Genomic DNA, 18,277 nt, shown 5'->3' with positions numbered 1-18,277 from the left:
CATGTCATCATGTCACTGGGTGAGTAGCTGTAACAAAAGCATGTCATTGTGTCACTGGGTGAGTAGCTGTAACAAAAGCATGTCATTGTGTCACTGGGTGCGTAGCTGTAACAAAAGCATGTCATTATGTCACTGGGTGCGTAGCTGTAACAAAAGCATGTCATTGTGTCACTTGGTGGGTAGCTGTAACAAAAGCATGTCATTGTGTCACTGGGTGGATAGCTTAAACAAAAGCATGTCATAGTGTCACTGGGTGAGTAGCTGTAACAAAAACATGTCATTGTGTCACTTGATGGGTAGCTGTAACAAAAGCATGTCATTTTGTCACTAGGTGGGTAGCTGTAACAAAAGCATGTCATTATGTCACTGGGTGGGTAGCTATAACAAAAGCATGTCATTATGTCACTGGGTGGGTTGCTATAACAAAAGCATGTCATTACGTCACTGGGTGGGTAGCTGTAACAAAAGCATGTCATTATGTCACTGGGTGGGTAGCTATAACAAAAGCATGTCATCGTGTCACTGGGTGGGTATCTGTAACAAAAAGCATGTCATGGTGTCACTGGGTGAGTAGATGTAACAAAAGCATGTCATTATGTCACTGGGTGGGTAGCTATAACAAAAGCATGTCATCTTGTCACTGGGTGGGTAGCTGTAACAAAAGCATGTCATTGTGTCACTAGGTGGGTAGCTGTAACAAACGCATGTCATAGTGTCATTGGGTGAGTAGCTGTAACAAAATCATGTCATAGTGTCACTGGGTGGGTAGCTGTAACAAAAGCATGTCATTGTATCATTGGGTGAGTAGCTGTAACAAAAACATGTCATTATGTCATTGGGTGAGCAGCTGTAACAAAAGCATGTCATTATGTCACTGGTTGAGTAGCTGTAACAAAAGCATGTCATAGTGTCACTGGTTGAGTAGCTGTAACAAAAGCATGTCATAGTGTCACTGGGTGAGTAGCTGTAACAAAAGCATGTCATTGTGTCACTGGGTGGGTAGCTTAAACAAAAGCATGTCATAGTGTCACTGGGTGGGTAGATGTAACACAAACATGTCATTGTATCATTGGGTGGAAAGCTTTAACAAAAGCATGTCATCGTGTGACAGGGTAAGTAGCTGTAACAAAAGCATGTCATAGTGTCACTGGGTGGGTAGCTGTAACAAAAACATGTCATAGTGTCACTGGGTGGATAGCTTTAACAAAAGCATTTCATAGTGTCACTGGGTAGGTAGCTTAACAAAAGCATGTCATAGTGTCACTGGGTGGGTAGCTGTAACAAAAACATGTCATTGTGTCACTGGGTGGGTAGCGGTAACAAAAACATGTCATTGTGTCACTAGGTGAGTAGCTGTAACAAAAGCATGTCATTGTGTCAGTGGGTGGATAGCTTTAACAAAAGCATGTCATAGTGTCACTGGGTAGGTAGCTTAACAAAAGCATGTCATAGTGTCACTGGGTGGGTAGCTGTAACAAAAGCATGTCATAGTGTCACTGGGTGGGTAGCTGTAACAAAAGCATGTCATTGTGTCACTGGGTGGATAGCTTAAACAAAAGCATGTCATTGTGTCACTTGGTGGATAGCTGTAACAAAAGCATGTCATTGTCTCACTGGGTGGGTAGCTGTAACAAAAGCATGTCATTATGTCACTGGGTGGATAGATGTAACAAAAACATGTCATTGTGTCACTAGGTGGGTAGCTGTAACAAAAGCATGTCATTGTGTCACTGGGTGGATAGCTTAAACAAAAGCATGTCATTGTGTCACTTGGTGGATAGCTGTAACAAAAGCATGTCATTGTGTCACTGGGTGGGTAGATGTAATAAAAGCATGTCATTGTGTCACTTGGTGGGTATATGTAACAAAAGCATGTCATAGTGTCACTGGGTGGATAGATGTAACAAAAACATGTCATTGTGTCACTGGGTGAGTAGCTGTAACAAAAGCATGTCATTGTGTCACTGGGTGCGTAGCTGTAACAAAAGCATGTCATAGTGTCACTGGGTGAGTAGCTGTAACAAAAGCATGTCATAGTGTCACTGGGTAGGTAGCTGTAACAAAAGCATGTCATTGTGTCACTGGATGGGTAACTGTAACAAAAGCATGTCATTGTGTCACTGGGTGGATAGCTTAAACAAAAGCATGTCATTGTGTCACTTGGTGGGTAGCTGTAACAAAAGCATGTCATTATGTCACTGGGTGGGTAGATGTAACAAAAACATGTCATTGTGTCACTGGGTGAGTACCTGTAACAAAAGCAAGTCATCGTGTCACTAGGTGGGAAGCTGTAACAAAAGCATGTCATTGTGTCACTGGGTGGATAGCTTAAAAAAAAGCATGTCATTGTGTCACTTGGTGGGTAACTGTAACAAAAGCATGTCATTGTGTTACTGGGTGGGTAGATGTAACAAAAACATGTCATTGTGTCACTGGGTGGATAGCTTAAACAAAAGCATGTCATTGTGTCACTTGGTGGGTAGCTGTAACAAAAGCATGTAATCGTGTCACTAGGTGGGTAGCTGTAATAAAAGCATTTCATTGTGTCACTGGGTGAGTAGCTGTAACAAAAGAATGTCATTATGTCACTGGGTGGGTAGCTGTAACAAAAGCATGTCATTGTGTCACTGGATGGATAGCTTAAACAAAAGCATGTCATTGTGTCACTTGGTGGGTAGCTGTAACAAAAGCATGTCATTGTGTCACTGAGTGGGTAGATGTAACAAAAACATGTCATTGTGTCACTTGGTGGGTAGCTGTAACAAAAGCATGTCATTGTGTCATTGGGTGAGTAGCTGTAACAAAAGCATGTCATTATGTCACTGGGTTAGTAGCTGTAACAAAAGCATGTCATTATGTCACTGGGTGAGTAGCTGTAACAAAAGCATGTCATTATGTCACTGGGTGAGTAGCTGTAACAAAAGCATGTCATTGTGTCACTGGGTGAGTAGCTGTAACAAAAGCATGTCATTGTGTCACTGGGTGAGTAGCTGTAACAAAAGCATGTCATTATGTCACTGGGTGAGTAGCTGTAACAAAAGCATGTCATTATGTCACTGGGTGAGTAGCTGTAACAAAAGCATGTCATTGTGTCACTGGGTGGGTAGATGTAACAAAAACATGTCATTGTGTCACTGGGTGGATAGCTGTAACAAAAACATGTCATTGTGTCACTGGGTGGATAGCTTAAACAAAAGCATGTCATTGTGTCACTTGGTGGGTATATGTAACAAAAACATGTCATTGTGTCATTGGGTGAGTAGCTGTAACAAAAGCATGTCATAGTGTCACTGGGTGAGTAGCTGTAACAAAAACATGTCATTGTGTCATTGGGTGAGTAGCTGTAACAAAAACATGTCATTGTGTCATTGGGTGAGTAGCTGTAACAAAAGCATGTCATAGTGTCACTGGGTGAGTAGCTGTAACAAAAGCATGTCATAGTGTCACTGGGTGGGTAGCTGTAACAAAAGCATGTCATTGTGTCACTGGGTGAGTAGCTGTAACAAAAGCATGTCATAGTGTCACTGGGTGGGTAGCTGTAACAAAAGCATGTCATAGTGTCACTGGGTGGGTAGCTGTAACAAAAACATGTCATTGTGTCACTGGGTGGGTAGCTGTAACAAAAACATGTCATTGTGTCACTGGGTGAGTAGCTGTAACAAACGCATGTCATAGTGTCACTGGGTGGATAGCTTAAACAAAAGCATGTCATTGTGTCACACTTGGTGGGTAGCTGTAACAAAAGCATGTCATTGCGTCACTGGGTGGGTAGATGTAACAAAAACATGTCATCGTGTCACTGGGTGAGTAGCTGTAACAAAAGCATGTCATTGTGTCACTGGGTGGGTAGATGTAACAAAAACATGTCATTGTGTCACTGGGTGGATAGCTGTAACAAAAACATGGCATTGTGTCACTGGGTGAGTAGCTGTAACAAAAACATGTCATTGTGTCACTGGGTGGGTAGATGTAACAAAAACATGTCATTATGTCATTGGGTGAGTAGCTGTAACAAAAGCATGTCATAGTGTCACTGGGTGGGTAGCTGTAACAAAAGCATGTCATTGTGTCACTGGGTGGGTAGCTGTAACAAAAACATGTCATTGTGTCACTGGGTGGATAGCTGTAACAAAAACATGTCATTGTGTCACTGGGTGGGTAGATGTAACAAAAACATGTCATTATGTCATTGGGTGAGTAGCTGTAACAAAAGCATGTCATAGTGTCACTGGGTGGGTAGCTGTAACAAAAGCATGTCATTGTGTCACTGGGTCTATAGCTATAACAAAAACATGTCATTGTGTCACTTGATGGGTAACTGTAACAAAAGCATGTCATTGTGTCACTGGATGGGTAGCTTTAACAAAAGCATGTCATTGTGTCACTGGGTGGGAAGCTGTAACAATAAAGGGCTGCGCTTTAGCGCATGATACGCCCATTGCTCTTTTAACTTGTCTTTTATGCTTTAAATGAATTGATATGATCAACTAGAAATATATATACAAATAAAAAGGGATGTTACATTAATATATTCACCAAAGTTTCATAAAATCCCCCTTTTTTAAGTATAAAATTCATTACTTAAGAAAACGTAAAATCTAAAATTTATAAAAATGGAAAGGGAGCTTATGTCAATAGATATAAACAATTTATCAAAGTTGCATAAAATTTTGTGAAAGTGTTAGTTATTGTCCCAAAATTGGAAAATCCCCCCTTTTTTAAGCATAAAAATTTATAACACGGAAATGTAAAATCTGAAATTTATAAAAATTGAAAGGGAGCTTACATCAATAGATATAAACAATTCACCAAAGTTTCATGGACATTGGTGACAGCCTTTTTGAGTTATTGTCCGAAGTGTTGAAAATCCCCCTTTTTTTATGAATAAAGCCCCATAAATCCAAAACTTAAAATCTGAAATTTATAAAAATTGAAAGGGAGCTTACATTAATAGATATAAACAATTCACCAAAGTTTCATGGACATTGGTGAAAGCCTTTTTGAGTTATTGTCCGAAGTGTTGAAAATCCCCCTTTTTTTTATGAATAAAGCCCCATAAATCCAAAACTTAAAATCTGAAATTTATAAAATTTGAAAGGTAGCTTACATCAATAGATATAAACAATTCACCAAAGTTTCATGGACATTGGTGAAAGCCTTTTTGAGTTATTGTCCGAAGTGTTGAAAATCCCCTTTTTTATGAATAAAGCCCCATAAATCCAAAACTTAAAATCTGAAATTAAAAAAAAACGAAAGGGAGCTTACGTCAATAGATATAAACAATTCACCAAAGTTTCATGGACATTGGTGAAAGCCTTTTTGAGTTATTGTCCGAAGTGTTGAAAATCCCCCTTTTTTATGAATAAAGCCCCATAAATCCAAAACCTAAAATCTGAAATTTATAAAAATTGAAAGGGAGCTTACATCAATAGATATAAACAATTCACCAAAGTTTCATGGACATTGGTGAAAGCCTTTTTGAGTTATTGTCCAAAGTGTTGAAAATCCCCCCGTTTTTATGAATAAAGCCCCATAAATCCAAAACTTAAAATCTGAAATTAAAAAAAAACGAAAGGGAGCTTACGTCAATAGATATAAACAATTCACTTAAGTTTCATGGAAATTGGTGAAAGTGTTTTTGAGTTATTGTCCGTAGTGTGGACGACGGACGGACAACGGTATACCATAAAACGTCCCGTCTAAAAGACGACGGGCGTATAAAAACATGTCATTGTGTCACTTGATGGGTAGCTGTAACAAAGGCATGTCAATGTGTCACTGGGTGGATGGCTTTTACAAAAGCATGTCATTGTGTCACTGGGTGGATAGCTTTTACAAAAGCATGTCATCGTGTCATAGTAGGTGGGTAGCTGGAACAAAAGCATGTCATTGTGTCACTGGGTGGGTAGCTTTTACAAAAACATGTCATTGTGTCACTGGGTTGATAGCTTTAACAAAAGCATGTCATCGTGTCACTAGGTGGGTAGCTGTAACAAAAGCATGTAATTGTGTCACTGGGTGGATAGCTTTTACACAAGCATGTCATCGTGTCACTGGGTGGGTAGCTTTAACAAAAGCATGTCATTGTGTCACTGGGAAAAGAGCTGTAACAAAAGTATGTCATTGTGTCACTGGGTGGGTAGCTGTAACAAATACAAAGAATTGTGTAACTGGATGGGTAGCTTTTACAAAAGCATGTCATTGTGTCACTGGATGGATAGCTTTGACAAAAGCATGTCATAATGTCAATGGGTGGATAGCTTTTACAAAAGCATGTCATTGTGTCACTGGGTGGATAGCTTTTACAAAATCATGTCATTGTGTCACTGGGTGGATAGCTTTAACAAAAGCATGTCATTGTGTCACTGGGTGGGTAGCTTTAACAAAAGCATGTCATTGTGTCACTAGGTGGGTAGCTGTAACAAAAACATGTCATTGTGTCACTGGGTGGATAGCTTTAACAAAAGCATGTCATTGTGTCACTGGGTGGGTAGCTTTTACAAAAGCATGTCATTGTGTCACTGGGTGGGTAGCTGTAACAAATACAAAGAATTGTGTAACTGGATGGGTAGCTTTTACAAAAGCATGTCATTGTGTCACTGGGTTGATAGCTTTGACAAAAGCATGTCATAATGTCAATGGGTGGATAGCTTTTACAAAAGCATGTCATTGTGTCACTGGGTGGATAGCTTTTACAAAATCATGTCATTGTGTCACTGGGTGGATAGCTGTAACAAAAGCATGTCATTGTGTCACTGGGTGGATAGCTTTTACAAAAGCATGTCATTGTGTCACTGGGTGGGTAGCTTTTACAAAAGCATGTCATTGTGTCACTGCAGGGTGGATAGCTTTTACAAAAGCATTTCATTGTGTCACTGGGTGGATAGCTTTTACAAAAGCATGTCATCGTGTCACTAGGTGGGTAGCTGTAACAAAAGCATGTCATCGTGTCACTGGGTGGGTAGCTGTAACAAAAGCATGTCATTGTGTCACTGGGTGAGTAGCTGTAACAAAAACATGTCATTGTGTCACTGGGTGGGTAGCTTTAACAAAAGCATGTCATTGTGTCACTGGGTGGGTAGCTGTAACAAAAGCATGTCATTGTGTCACTGGGTGGATAGCTTTTACAGAGGCATGTCATTGTGTCACTGGGTGGGTAGCTGTCAAAAGCATGTCATATTGTCACTGGGTGGGTAGCTTTAACAAAAGCATGTCATTGTGTCGCTGGGTGTATAGCTTTAACAAATGCAAAGCATTGTGTAACCGGATGGATGGTATAAAAAGAAGACATCAAAACATGAGAATCTTAGAAAGTTACATTTGGCAAGAATATATTAAAAGCTTATCTGTCAATCAAATGTATTCAATAACATTACTCTGAATGACTGGACTGACAGATGCACAGAGGATGGACAGATGCCAAGTATTTCTATGTCCCCTGCAACGTGTTACTCAGGGGAACAGTAAGAGTGTTATAAAAGTATAATTATATATGTGTTAACTGAGCTGAGATAATGTGGTTAAGGAAAACTGACATTTGCAACATGGGATACTTTAGACAATAAGGCATCTATATATTAATTAGTATAACATCATATAATATCTCATTATATAAATATTATGTATGTTTACATTTAAGTATATACACATACTGAGAATTGTCAACAGAATATACATATAAGTGTACACTGAGAGATGTCAAGATAATATGTGTACTAAATATCAATTAGAGGCAATGTATCAAATCTATACTTACATCTCAGAACTGAATTTTAGCAACAAATTAGATAAAACAACATACTAAATAATTATCAGGAGAGAAGAAACCAAAACAGCAAGAACCCCAACACATTCTGTATGTATCTGTCCAAAGTCAGGAGCCAGTGGTACAGTGGTTTTTGTTGGTTCAAGTCTGTCATATTTGTATTTTGTAATTGTTGTGCTATAAATCACCACATTAGGTTTTTTGTTTAAATCATTCTTAATTTTTCATGTTGGATTCTTTAATAGCTGACTATACAATATGTGTTTTCTCATTCTTAAAGGCTGTCAATAACTGCTAACTAAATATAGCTGGCACTTGATCTTAATCGTTTGTAAGATTTGTCATAGGAGATTGGTATGATAATTTTCTGGACTGCTTACCTGTTTGGTCTGTTGGCTCTATTGAAGGCAAACTCTGGAAGGTAGTGTGGGGCTTCTTTTCTTCTCATCTCTATAATCTAAAAATACATAAAAAGGGATAACAGGGAGTACCTTGACTAAAGTGTTGGGGTGCAAAAATAATTTGATACTGTAAACAGTAAAATATTGGCCTTCTTTTACTTTAGGGGTCCCGAAATTTTTGGATTTGACTTCAGGGGTCCCAGTCCATAAAAGTATGTTTTTTTGTAATAGTATAAAAAATTAAGTTCCCTTCTTGTTCTAAGTGTATTTAATTTTCCATCCTCATATTAGTATCATGATTATTTATTTGATCTTTATCATGCAGATATTGAGTCAAACTTTAAAAAATACACAATTTTGTTGATATTTCATTGGGCCACAACCTATTTAAAGATAATTTAATTAGGACCCCTAAAGCAAGAGTGCTATAATGCCTTCTTTTACTTTAGGGGTCCCACAACCTATATACAAGCCCAAAAAAACATATATATCGCATATAAAGATAATTTAACAGGGACCCCTAAAGTAAAAGAGTGCTATAATGCCATCCTTTAGGTTAGGGGTCCCACAATCTATAATATACAAGCCCAAAAAACATATATATCGCATATAAAGATAATCTAACAGGGACCCCTAAAGTAAAAGAGTGCTATAATGCCATCCTTTACTTTAGGGGTCCCACAACCTATATACAAGCCAAAACCATATAAACAACCAATATAACAGACATACACAAGCCAATATAATATAAACAATCAATACAACAGAATATATAATTTTACAATTACAAAATGTATTTAAATACACTCTATATTGTGGGACCCTCCATTTTTTAACAGTAATGTTGGGACCCCTAAAGTAAAGGCAGTTTTATTTTTCACTCTTTTTGAAGTAAGAGTTAAAATGAGAAAATAAAATTATCGTGAATAAACGATGAGTACCATTAATGAACTTCCATCAATAGCATATGCAAGTGTAAATGTAACAGTGAATGGAAGACATTAAAACTTGAACTCATGATAGTCACATGAAATCTTAACCACGTAGATATTAAGGATATTGCTAGATAAACAACTATTGTAATTGTTTTGTAAATGGAACCATCAATCAGTAAAACTATTATCAGCTGGCTGTTTCTGTATTGGCCCTCTTCAAGTCTCAGGTTCAATACAGCTTACCCAAATCTATAACAGGGCCTTTCAAGAAACAGCCATATAATAACGCTATGTTACTATCATTTACTTCTGACATATAGTGGCAGATCCAAAACTTTTCATAAGGGGCCCGTTGAATGACCTAAGGGGGCCCGCTCCAGTCATGCTTCAGTGATTCCCAATACAATCAACCAAATTTCACTACAAAACGGGAAATACTGACAGACTGGTTACTATCTGGCTAGGTTAAGGTTAGCTGTTTACAATACTTACTTCTGAAGATATACTGACAGACTGGTTGTTTACATAACTACTGACTGGCTAGGTTAAAGTTAGCTGTTAACAATACTTACTTCTGAGATATACTGACAGACTGGTTGTTCATATAACTACTGACTAGATAGGTTACGGTTAGCTGTTAACAATACTTACTTCTGAGATATACTGACAGACTGGTTGTTTACATAACTACTGACTGGCTAGGTTAAAGTTAGCTGTTAACAATACTTACTTCTGAGATATACTGACCGACTGGTTGTTCATATAACTACTGACTAGATAGGTTACGGTTAGCTGTTAACAATACTTACTTCTGAGATGTATTGACAGACTGGTTGTTCATATAACTACTGACTGGCTAGGCTAGGGTTAGCTGTTAACAATACTTACTTCTGAGACATACTGACAGACTGGTTGTTCACATAACAACTGACTGGCTAGGCTAGGGTTAGCTGTTAACAATACTTACTCCTGAGACATACTGATAGACTGCTTGTTCACATAACAACTGACTGGCTAGGCTAGGGTTAGCTGTTAACAATACTTACTTCTGAGACATACTGACAGACTGGTTGTTCACATATCTACTGACTGGCTAGGTTAAGGTTAGCTGTTAACAATACTTACTCCTGAGACATACTGATAGACTGCTTGTTCACATAACAACTGACTGGCTAGGCTAGGGTTAGCTGTTAACAATACTTACTTCTGAGACATACTGACAGACTGGTTGTTCATATAACTACTGACTAGATAGGTTACGGTTAGCTGTTAACAATACTTACTTCTGAGATATACTGACCGACTGGTTGTTCATATAACTACTGACTAGATAGGTTACGGTTAGCTGTTAACAATACTTACTTCTGAGATGTATTGACAGACTGGTTGTTCATATAACTACTGACTGGCTAGGCTAGGGTGAGCTGTTAACAATACTTACTTCTGAGATATACTGACAGACTGGTTGTTCACATATCTACTGACTGGCTAGGTTAAGGTTAGCTGTTAGCAATACTTACTCCTGAGACATACTGATAGACTGCTTGTTCACATAACAACTGACTGGCTAGGCTAGGGTTAGCTGTTAACAATACTTACTTCTGAGACATACTGACAGACTGGTTGTTCACATATCTACTGACTGGCTAGGTTAAGGTTAGCTGTTAGCAATACTTACTCCTGAGACATACTGATAGACTGCTTGTTCACATAACAACTGACTGGCTAAGTTGAGGTAAGCTGTTTACAATACTTACTTCAGAGATATACTGACAGACTGGTTGTTCACATAACAACTGACTGGCTAGGTTAAGGTTAGCTGTAAACAATACTTACTTCTGAGATTTACTGACAGACTGATTGTTTACATAACAGTTGACTGGCTAGGTTAAGGTTACCTGTTTACAATACTTATGTCTGAGATATACTGACAGACTGATTGTTTACATAACTACTGACTGGCTAGGTTAAGGTTAGCTATTATGTATACCTACTTCTGAGATATACTGACAGACTGGTTGTTCACATAACAACTGACTAGATAGGTTACGGTTAGCTGTTAACAATACTTACTTCTGAGACATACTGACAGACTGGTTGTTCACATAACAGTTGACTGGCTAAGTTGAGGTAAGCAGCTACCATTCCATGGACAGCACATTTATGTGTTAGGGGTAAAGATGAATTAGACATGGCTAATTGCTGGAAAATAAAGATCAATATATATAACTTGTTAAACATAAAACAAATTGTATCAAATATGATGTAATACTCTATTCATGAGTTATGTGGGATGTTTTAATGTTGGCACCATATGAAACATATTTCTCATGCGGCCATTTGAACTTGCCATCAAATTACAATAACCAACAATGGTACATTTCTGAACCCTGAACAGTTGAGCAAGTGTTGACACAACATATTAGCTCAAAACAGCTCTGAATTTGAATTGTGATTGAATACCAAGTATTTGATACAGCATAGGTTTGTGACACAAAATAAATGTGGTCAAATAATTGAAACAAATGAAATTGGACAATTACCTATTATGGTTAAATATAAAAAATATAAAAACATTGTTAGAATTAGCATATTAAAGAACACCAAAAATTCATTTTTTATGAAATCAAACAAAACTTTAATCATGGACATTGTCATTAAATTTGGACCTCAATGTGGACCAATTTGAGAAAGGAGCTCAAAATCCAAAATTGTGTTGTACAAGTAACAAAATAAACTTCAGTTTAATTGTTCTTGCTTGTATGACATAATGGTATGCTATGATGTTTTACCATAATCATTTATGAAGTTCATAAAATTTTATAGACCACTTTCCAGTTAATCATTCACTGTCAACTATGCATTGAACTCAAAAGTTGTCTATTTTTGTTTTATTGGATGTACCCACCTGTAAATCTAAACCTAGTCTAAGTAATTCTATAACCATTTCATCACATCCTATTTCCACACATAATAAACACATTGTACAATAGAGGGATTCAAAGTTGTTCACTTTGTTGGAAGTCATCTGAACATTTTCCAATATATGCCAATAAAACTGCAGACCATTCTGAAAAATAAATACAGAACCAAGATTAAGCCATGTAAAATTAATCTTCTGCTTACTATAACTAAAATAAATTGCTTCGCTGAGTTCATCTGGATACGAACGCAGATGTCCAACCCTGAAAAGTACATGCTAAAATGACCACAATATTCTTGCTTGATACAGGTCTGAATTTGGATTGTAATTAAATATTTGACAAATAATAGGTTTCTGACACAGAATAACTGTAGTCAAAGAACTTATAATTGGTTATATGATTTAAATTACAATGTTTTGCTTTTGTGCAATACACTGTGCTGTTGATAATTGATCCCCACCTTCAAAAAAAAAAAAAATACCCAATTTATTTGCTTTTGTGTAATACACTATGCTGTTGAATTTACACCTCCCTCAAAAAAAAATATTTGAAGAAATTTTCTTTATATTTTCTGAAATCTCAAATTAGTAAAAATGTTCCATCCCAAATTCTTATTTCCTCAACCCCCACCCCCAAACCACTTGATACACCCACTTGCATATAAATTTATAAAGGGACATAACTCAAGAGCAATAGAAATGACACTACCAAAAGGAGTAGATTCAGTAAGACCCTTTTTGGCCACGAAAAAATAACAGATTAACAAATTGAACTAGAGGCTCTCAAGAGCCTGTGTCACTCATCTTGGTTTATGTGCATATAAAACAATGGACACAGATAAATTCATGACAAATTGTGTTTTGGTGATGGTGATGTGTTTGTAGATCTTACTTTACTGAACATTCTTGTTGCAACAATTATCTCTATCTATAATGAACTTGGCCCAGTAATTACAGTGGAACATATTTTCTAAAAATTTACAAAAAAATAACAAAAATTTATGAAAATTGTTAAATATTGACTATAAAGGGCAATACCTCCTCATGTGGTCAACTGACGATTTTGGTCATGTTGACTTATTTGTTGATCTTACTTTGCTGAAAATTATTGCTGTTTACAGTTTATCTCTATCTATAAAAATATTCAAGATAATAACCAAAAACTGCAAAATTACCTTAAAATTACTAACTCGAGGGCAGCAACCCAACAAAGGGTTGTCAGATTTGTCTGAAAATTTCAGGGCAGATAGATCTTGACCTAATAAACAATTTTACCCCATTTGGTTTCAGAGATATAAGCCAAAATCTATATTTTACCCCTTTGTTCTATTTTTAGCCATGGCAGCCATCTTGGATGGTTGGCTGGGTCATCGGACACATTTTTAAAACTATATACCCCAATGATGATTGTGGCCAGAGTTTCAGAGGAGAAGATTTTTGTAAAAGTTTATGGACGATGGACGTCGACGGACCCCAAGTGATGAGAAAAGCACACTTGACCTTTCTGGTCAGATGAGCTAAAAATGTAAACTTTTGGCTATTTTAAGTATAGTAGAATATTTCTATTATATACATATGTGGGCTGTTTATGACAATGCAATGCATATGTAATGGGAACTAGCATCATTAAGTCATGCTAAATTAATGAAATCTTCATAATTTTAGCATTTGAGTTAATTTCTAGATGCGGTTTTTGTCTTAAATGGATGTGGCCGCATTTGTGTTCATTCTAAATATTTAAATGTAAGTTGTATTTAATGATAATACATAACATATATATTGATTGAGGATGAACACGGATGTGACACTTTCATTTTTGACAAAAAAAAACACCTGAAAAGTGACATATTATGGCATATTTGATTGATTCATAACATTTAAGCTTGAATATGAGCGTCTTTAATTAAAATAAAATTATTGAATCTACTAAAGTAGACACTTAAGTGCCTGAAAAGTGTTCAAAATCTTTCATTAGATGAACCTGAAATTTGGGGCCAAAATCAGCCCTTACCTACCCATTTGTACTTGATCTGAGTTTTGTGGTTATAAGCATTGTGCATAAGTTTCATAACACTTGGTTGAGACAACCTAAAGTTAGAGAAAGAAAACAAAAAGTTCCACAATTTTTCCATTTGTAAAGGGGCATAACTCTAGAAAGGTAAAAGTAACACTACCGAAATTCTAATTTGATCTATGTTTTTGTGGTTATAAGTATTGTGTATGAGATTCATAACATTTGGTTGAAGCAAACAAAATAAAGAGAATGGAAACCAATTTTGGAACGTACAGACAAACAAGGGTAAAACTTAATGCATAAAACTTCAGTAAAATTCCAAACTAGTCTTTGAAGCAATAACATTTTAATGCAATCTCTATCAAAAATTTGTTATCCTTATGTAAACAAACCTTCTTCATAAACAGGCTGTCATGTCGAGAATTCTTTTCTACAACTAGATCTAAATCACCAACATCTTTAGGTATTCTGAAATTAAACTTGTAATTAACATGCTGAATATATATCAATGTATTTGATTGTTTTGGTATATTTTTTTAATAAATAAACAATATTAGGTCAATGGCATTGTCAGGAAAAAATAAACTTTTTTGAATGAGGCTGAGAAACTGGGGAAGGGCTCGGTAGAACCTCCCCCTTCCCCAGTTTTGTGCAAAGTACAAAAAAAGTTTGTATTTTTTCTGACATTGACCTAATATTGTTTTTATACTGCAACTTAAATTAATACAGTGATAGTTTTTTTAAATCGTAACCCAATGTTAAATTCATATCCATCCCTTAATGAACCCCTGACTGTGGAGAAAGTGTTCCATGATGAAATTGACATTAACCAAAATATAGCTGTGTTACTATATTTAGAAAAAAACCACAACAAGTTGCAGTATAAATCATCTTAATTATGTTATATTGACTGAACTATGACAAGTTTATCCATATTGTCATGACGATCTATAAGTTTGTGTTGTATATCCTGAACTAGGACAATTGACTCACGTTATATGTTTAAGTTTATCTGTATTGTCATGACGATCTATAAGTTTGTGTAGTATATCCTGAACTAGGACAATTGACTCACGTTATATGTTTAAGTTTATCTGTATTGTCATGACGATCTATAAGTTTGTGTAGTATATCCAGAACTAGGACAATTGACTCACGTTATATGTTTAAGTTTTCCATATTGTCATGACGGTTTATAAGTTTGTGTAGTATATCCTGAACTAGGACAATTGACTCACGTTATATGTTTAAGTTTATCTGTATTGTCATGACGATCTATAAGTTTGTGTAGTATATCCAGAACTATGACAATTGACTCATGTTATATGTTTAAGTTTATCCGTATTGTCATGACGATCTATAAGTTTGTGTAGTATATCCTGAACTAGGACAATTGACTCACGTTATATGTTTAAGTTTATCCGTATTGTCATGACGATCTTTAAGCTTGTGTAGTATATCCTGAACTAGAACAATTGACTTACGTTATATGTTTAAGTTTTTCTGTATTGTCATGACGATCTATAAGTTTGTGTAGTATATCCAGAACTAGGACAATTGACTCACGTTATATGTTTAAGTTTTTCTGTATTGTCATGACGATCTATAAGTTTGTGTAGTATATCCAGAACTAGGACAATTGACTCACGTTATATGTTTAAGTTTTTCTGTATTGTCATGACGATCTATAAGTTTGTGTAGTATATCCTGAACTAGGACAATTGACTTACATTATATGTTTAAGTTTATCCGTATTGTCATGACGATCTATAAGCTTGTGTAGTATATCCTGAACTAGAACAATTGACTTACGTTATATGTTTAAGTTTTTCTGTATTGTCATGACGATCTATAAGTTTATGTAGTATATCCTGAACTAGGACAAATGACTCACGTTATATGTTTAAGTTTTTCTGTATTGTCATGACGATCTATAAGCCTATGTAGTATATCCTGAACTAGGACAATTGACTTACGTTATATGTTTAAGTTTTTCTGTATTGTCATGACGATCTATAAGTTTGTGTAGTATATCCTGCACAGTAGCCCTCATTGTAGCATCTGGCAAAAGAGATATTCTGAGCAAAGGTATTAGGAATTCTACAGGAAAAGTTTTCTGCATTTCAACTGTTTTATATTTAGTGGCAACCTGCAATGTCAAGATATATGTTGTGAAATTAACATTAAGTATCTGAAGTCTTTCATGTGAGAATGTATGGCAACACCTGATTTAGCATGTGGTAAAGTTTTTGATAGGAAATAATCATTAATAATCTGGAGTATTTTTCTGTGAGAATAATGTGAACCTGGATTTGTAATAATAGATCCTAACAAGAATGTGTCCATAGTACACCGATGTCCCACTCGCATGTTCAATGGACTGTGAAATTGGGATAAAACTTATTTGGCATGAAAATTAGTAAGATCATATCGTAGAGAACATGTGTACAAAATTTCAAGTTGTTTGGACTTCAACTTCATCAAAAACTACCGTGACCAAAAACTTTAATCTGAAGCGGGACAGACGAACGGACGGACGAACGAATTGACGCACAGACCAGAAAACATAATAGATATAGGAAGATGTGGTGTGAGTGCCAATGAGACAACTCTCCATCCAAATAACAATTTAAAAAAAGTAATACATTATAGGTCAATGTACGGCCTTCAACACGGAGCCTTGGCTCACACCGAACAACAAGCTATAAAGGGCTCCAAAATTACAAGTGTAAAACCATTCAAACGGGAAAACCAACAGTCTAATCTATATAATTAATTTTTTTTTAAACGAGAAACGAGAAACAACAATAAATTACATTAACAAACGACAACTATACTGTACATCAGATTCGTGACTTAGAACAGGTGCAAAAATTTGCAGTGGGATTAAACATAAATGGGACATAATAAATGGGACATAATAAATGGGGCATAAAAACTTACTTTAAGTAATGTTTTCAGGAGCATGGTTTGCATTCTAGTATCTACTGCTTCTCTGGAATTAAACATTAATATTCAATATACATCCTACAGTCCTACTAACAATATCTTAAAAATAAACTTATAATCAATATACATCCTACAGTCCTACTAACAATATCTTAAAAATAAACTTATAATCAATATACATCCTACAGTCCTAGTAACAATATCTTAAAAATAATTTTCAACTTATGAAATGATATATTAAGAATACTTTCTTCTTATTGGCCTATTCAAGTACCATACAACATAGTCCCATTCTACATGGTTTTCTGAAATACTTTTTCCACAGTTGCCAGTTTAAAAATATCAGAAACTGTAATCAATTCTTTCAATTCAGAATGAAACCATATAAAGTCACTTTCACCAAGATTTGGCACCAAGGATAATAGGTAAAGGTAAATTTATTTTCTGCTGCCCTGATAATTAGAAAACAAACTTGAAATAGTGAGAAATGAGTGTTGGCCATTGGTGTAGAAATAGCAAGAGGTCTGGAGGAAACTCTCTGTGACTAGCTACATTGTCTGTGCCAAATTAACACAGATTAGGTAACCTGTCGAAAATTCTAAAATCTGGAGTCAGTAATATGAAAAAAAGTCTAGTTGTTCTTTCCTCTTCTTCTATAAAGGAACACTACAAGATAAAATGTTTCAGACAATTTCAAAGAGCATTTTTAATTAAAAAGTCAGTTCCAAAAAATTATATAACAGTTGGGGAATATTATTATGCTAGGGACCATTCTCCTTAATTATGGAGTGCTTGAGAATTTATTCCATTAAATCAGAGGAATATCGGTAGGGACATTTACCTGCATTATGGAGTAAACTTTAGAAAACTTATTATAGGATTAAACACATTTTTTCTAGAGGTTATTGATGTGTAAACCGGGGCGATTAACTCACAAACTGGTAAGAGCCCCGGTTTACACATCAATAATCTCTAGAAAAAATGTGTTTAATCCTTATAATTCTTTAGCCAAATGATCGCGATTTTTTTATTAATATTTTTTGTGTAAAGGCTACTATAATAACAATCACATGCACAACTGACAGGTCGTAACTAAGGAGTTGGCCACCATATTGCCTAAAATTTCATTTTAATGAGTAATTATCCGAATTTGAAGCGTACACGTAAACAAATAATCTTTCCCTTGAAAGTTTTTATTCGTATGACGTCGCGTTTTGCCATAAATTCGCCAAATCATTTATTGAAATTTCATTTTTATACATTTTTCAAAACTTTAGTGCATTAATTTTA

The 18,277-nt window shown here is 35.7% G+C and overlaps 1 protein-coding gene across 1 annotated transcript in view; it reads right to left on the bottom strand.

Moving 5' to 3' along the window:
• Positions 1–18,277, bottom strand: part of LOC143060552 (protein EFR3 homolog A-like) — a 73,829-nt gene that overhangs the window by 14,911 nt on the left and 40,641 nt on the right. The window contains exons 11-16 of the mRNA XM_076233613.1: positions 16,982–17,033; positions 16,015–16,187; positions 14,431–14,506; positions 12,010–12,171; positions 11,175–11,303; positions 8,146–8,222 (exon numbers count right to left, since the gene is read on the bottom strand). Of these exons, the coding sequence (XP_076089728.1) occupies positions 8,146–8,222; positions 11,175–11,303; positions 12,010–12,171; positions 14,431–14,506; positions 16,015–16,187; positions 16,982–17,033 (669 nt within the window). The remainder of the gene's footprint in view (positions 1–8,145; positions 8,223–11,174; positions 11,304–12,009; positions 12,172–14,430; positions 14,507–16,014; positions 16,188–16,981; positions 17,034–18,277) is intronic.

This window comes from Mytilus galloprovincialis, chromosome 1 (genome assembly GCF_965363235.1).
Source record: "Mytilus galloprovincialis chromosome 1, xbMytGall1.hap1.1, whole genome shotgun sequence".
NCBI lineage: Eukaryota > Metazoa > Mollusca > Bivalvia > Mytilida > Mytilidae > Mytilus > Mytilus galloprovincialis.
This window is presented reverse-complemented; position numbering and strand designations above follow the sequence as displayed.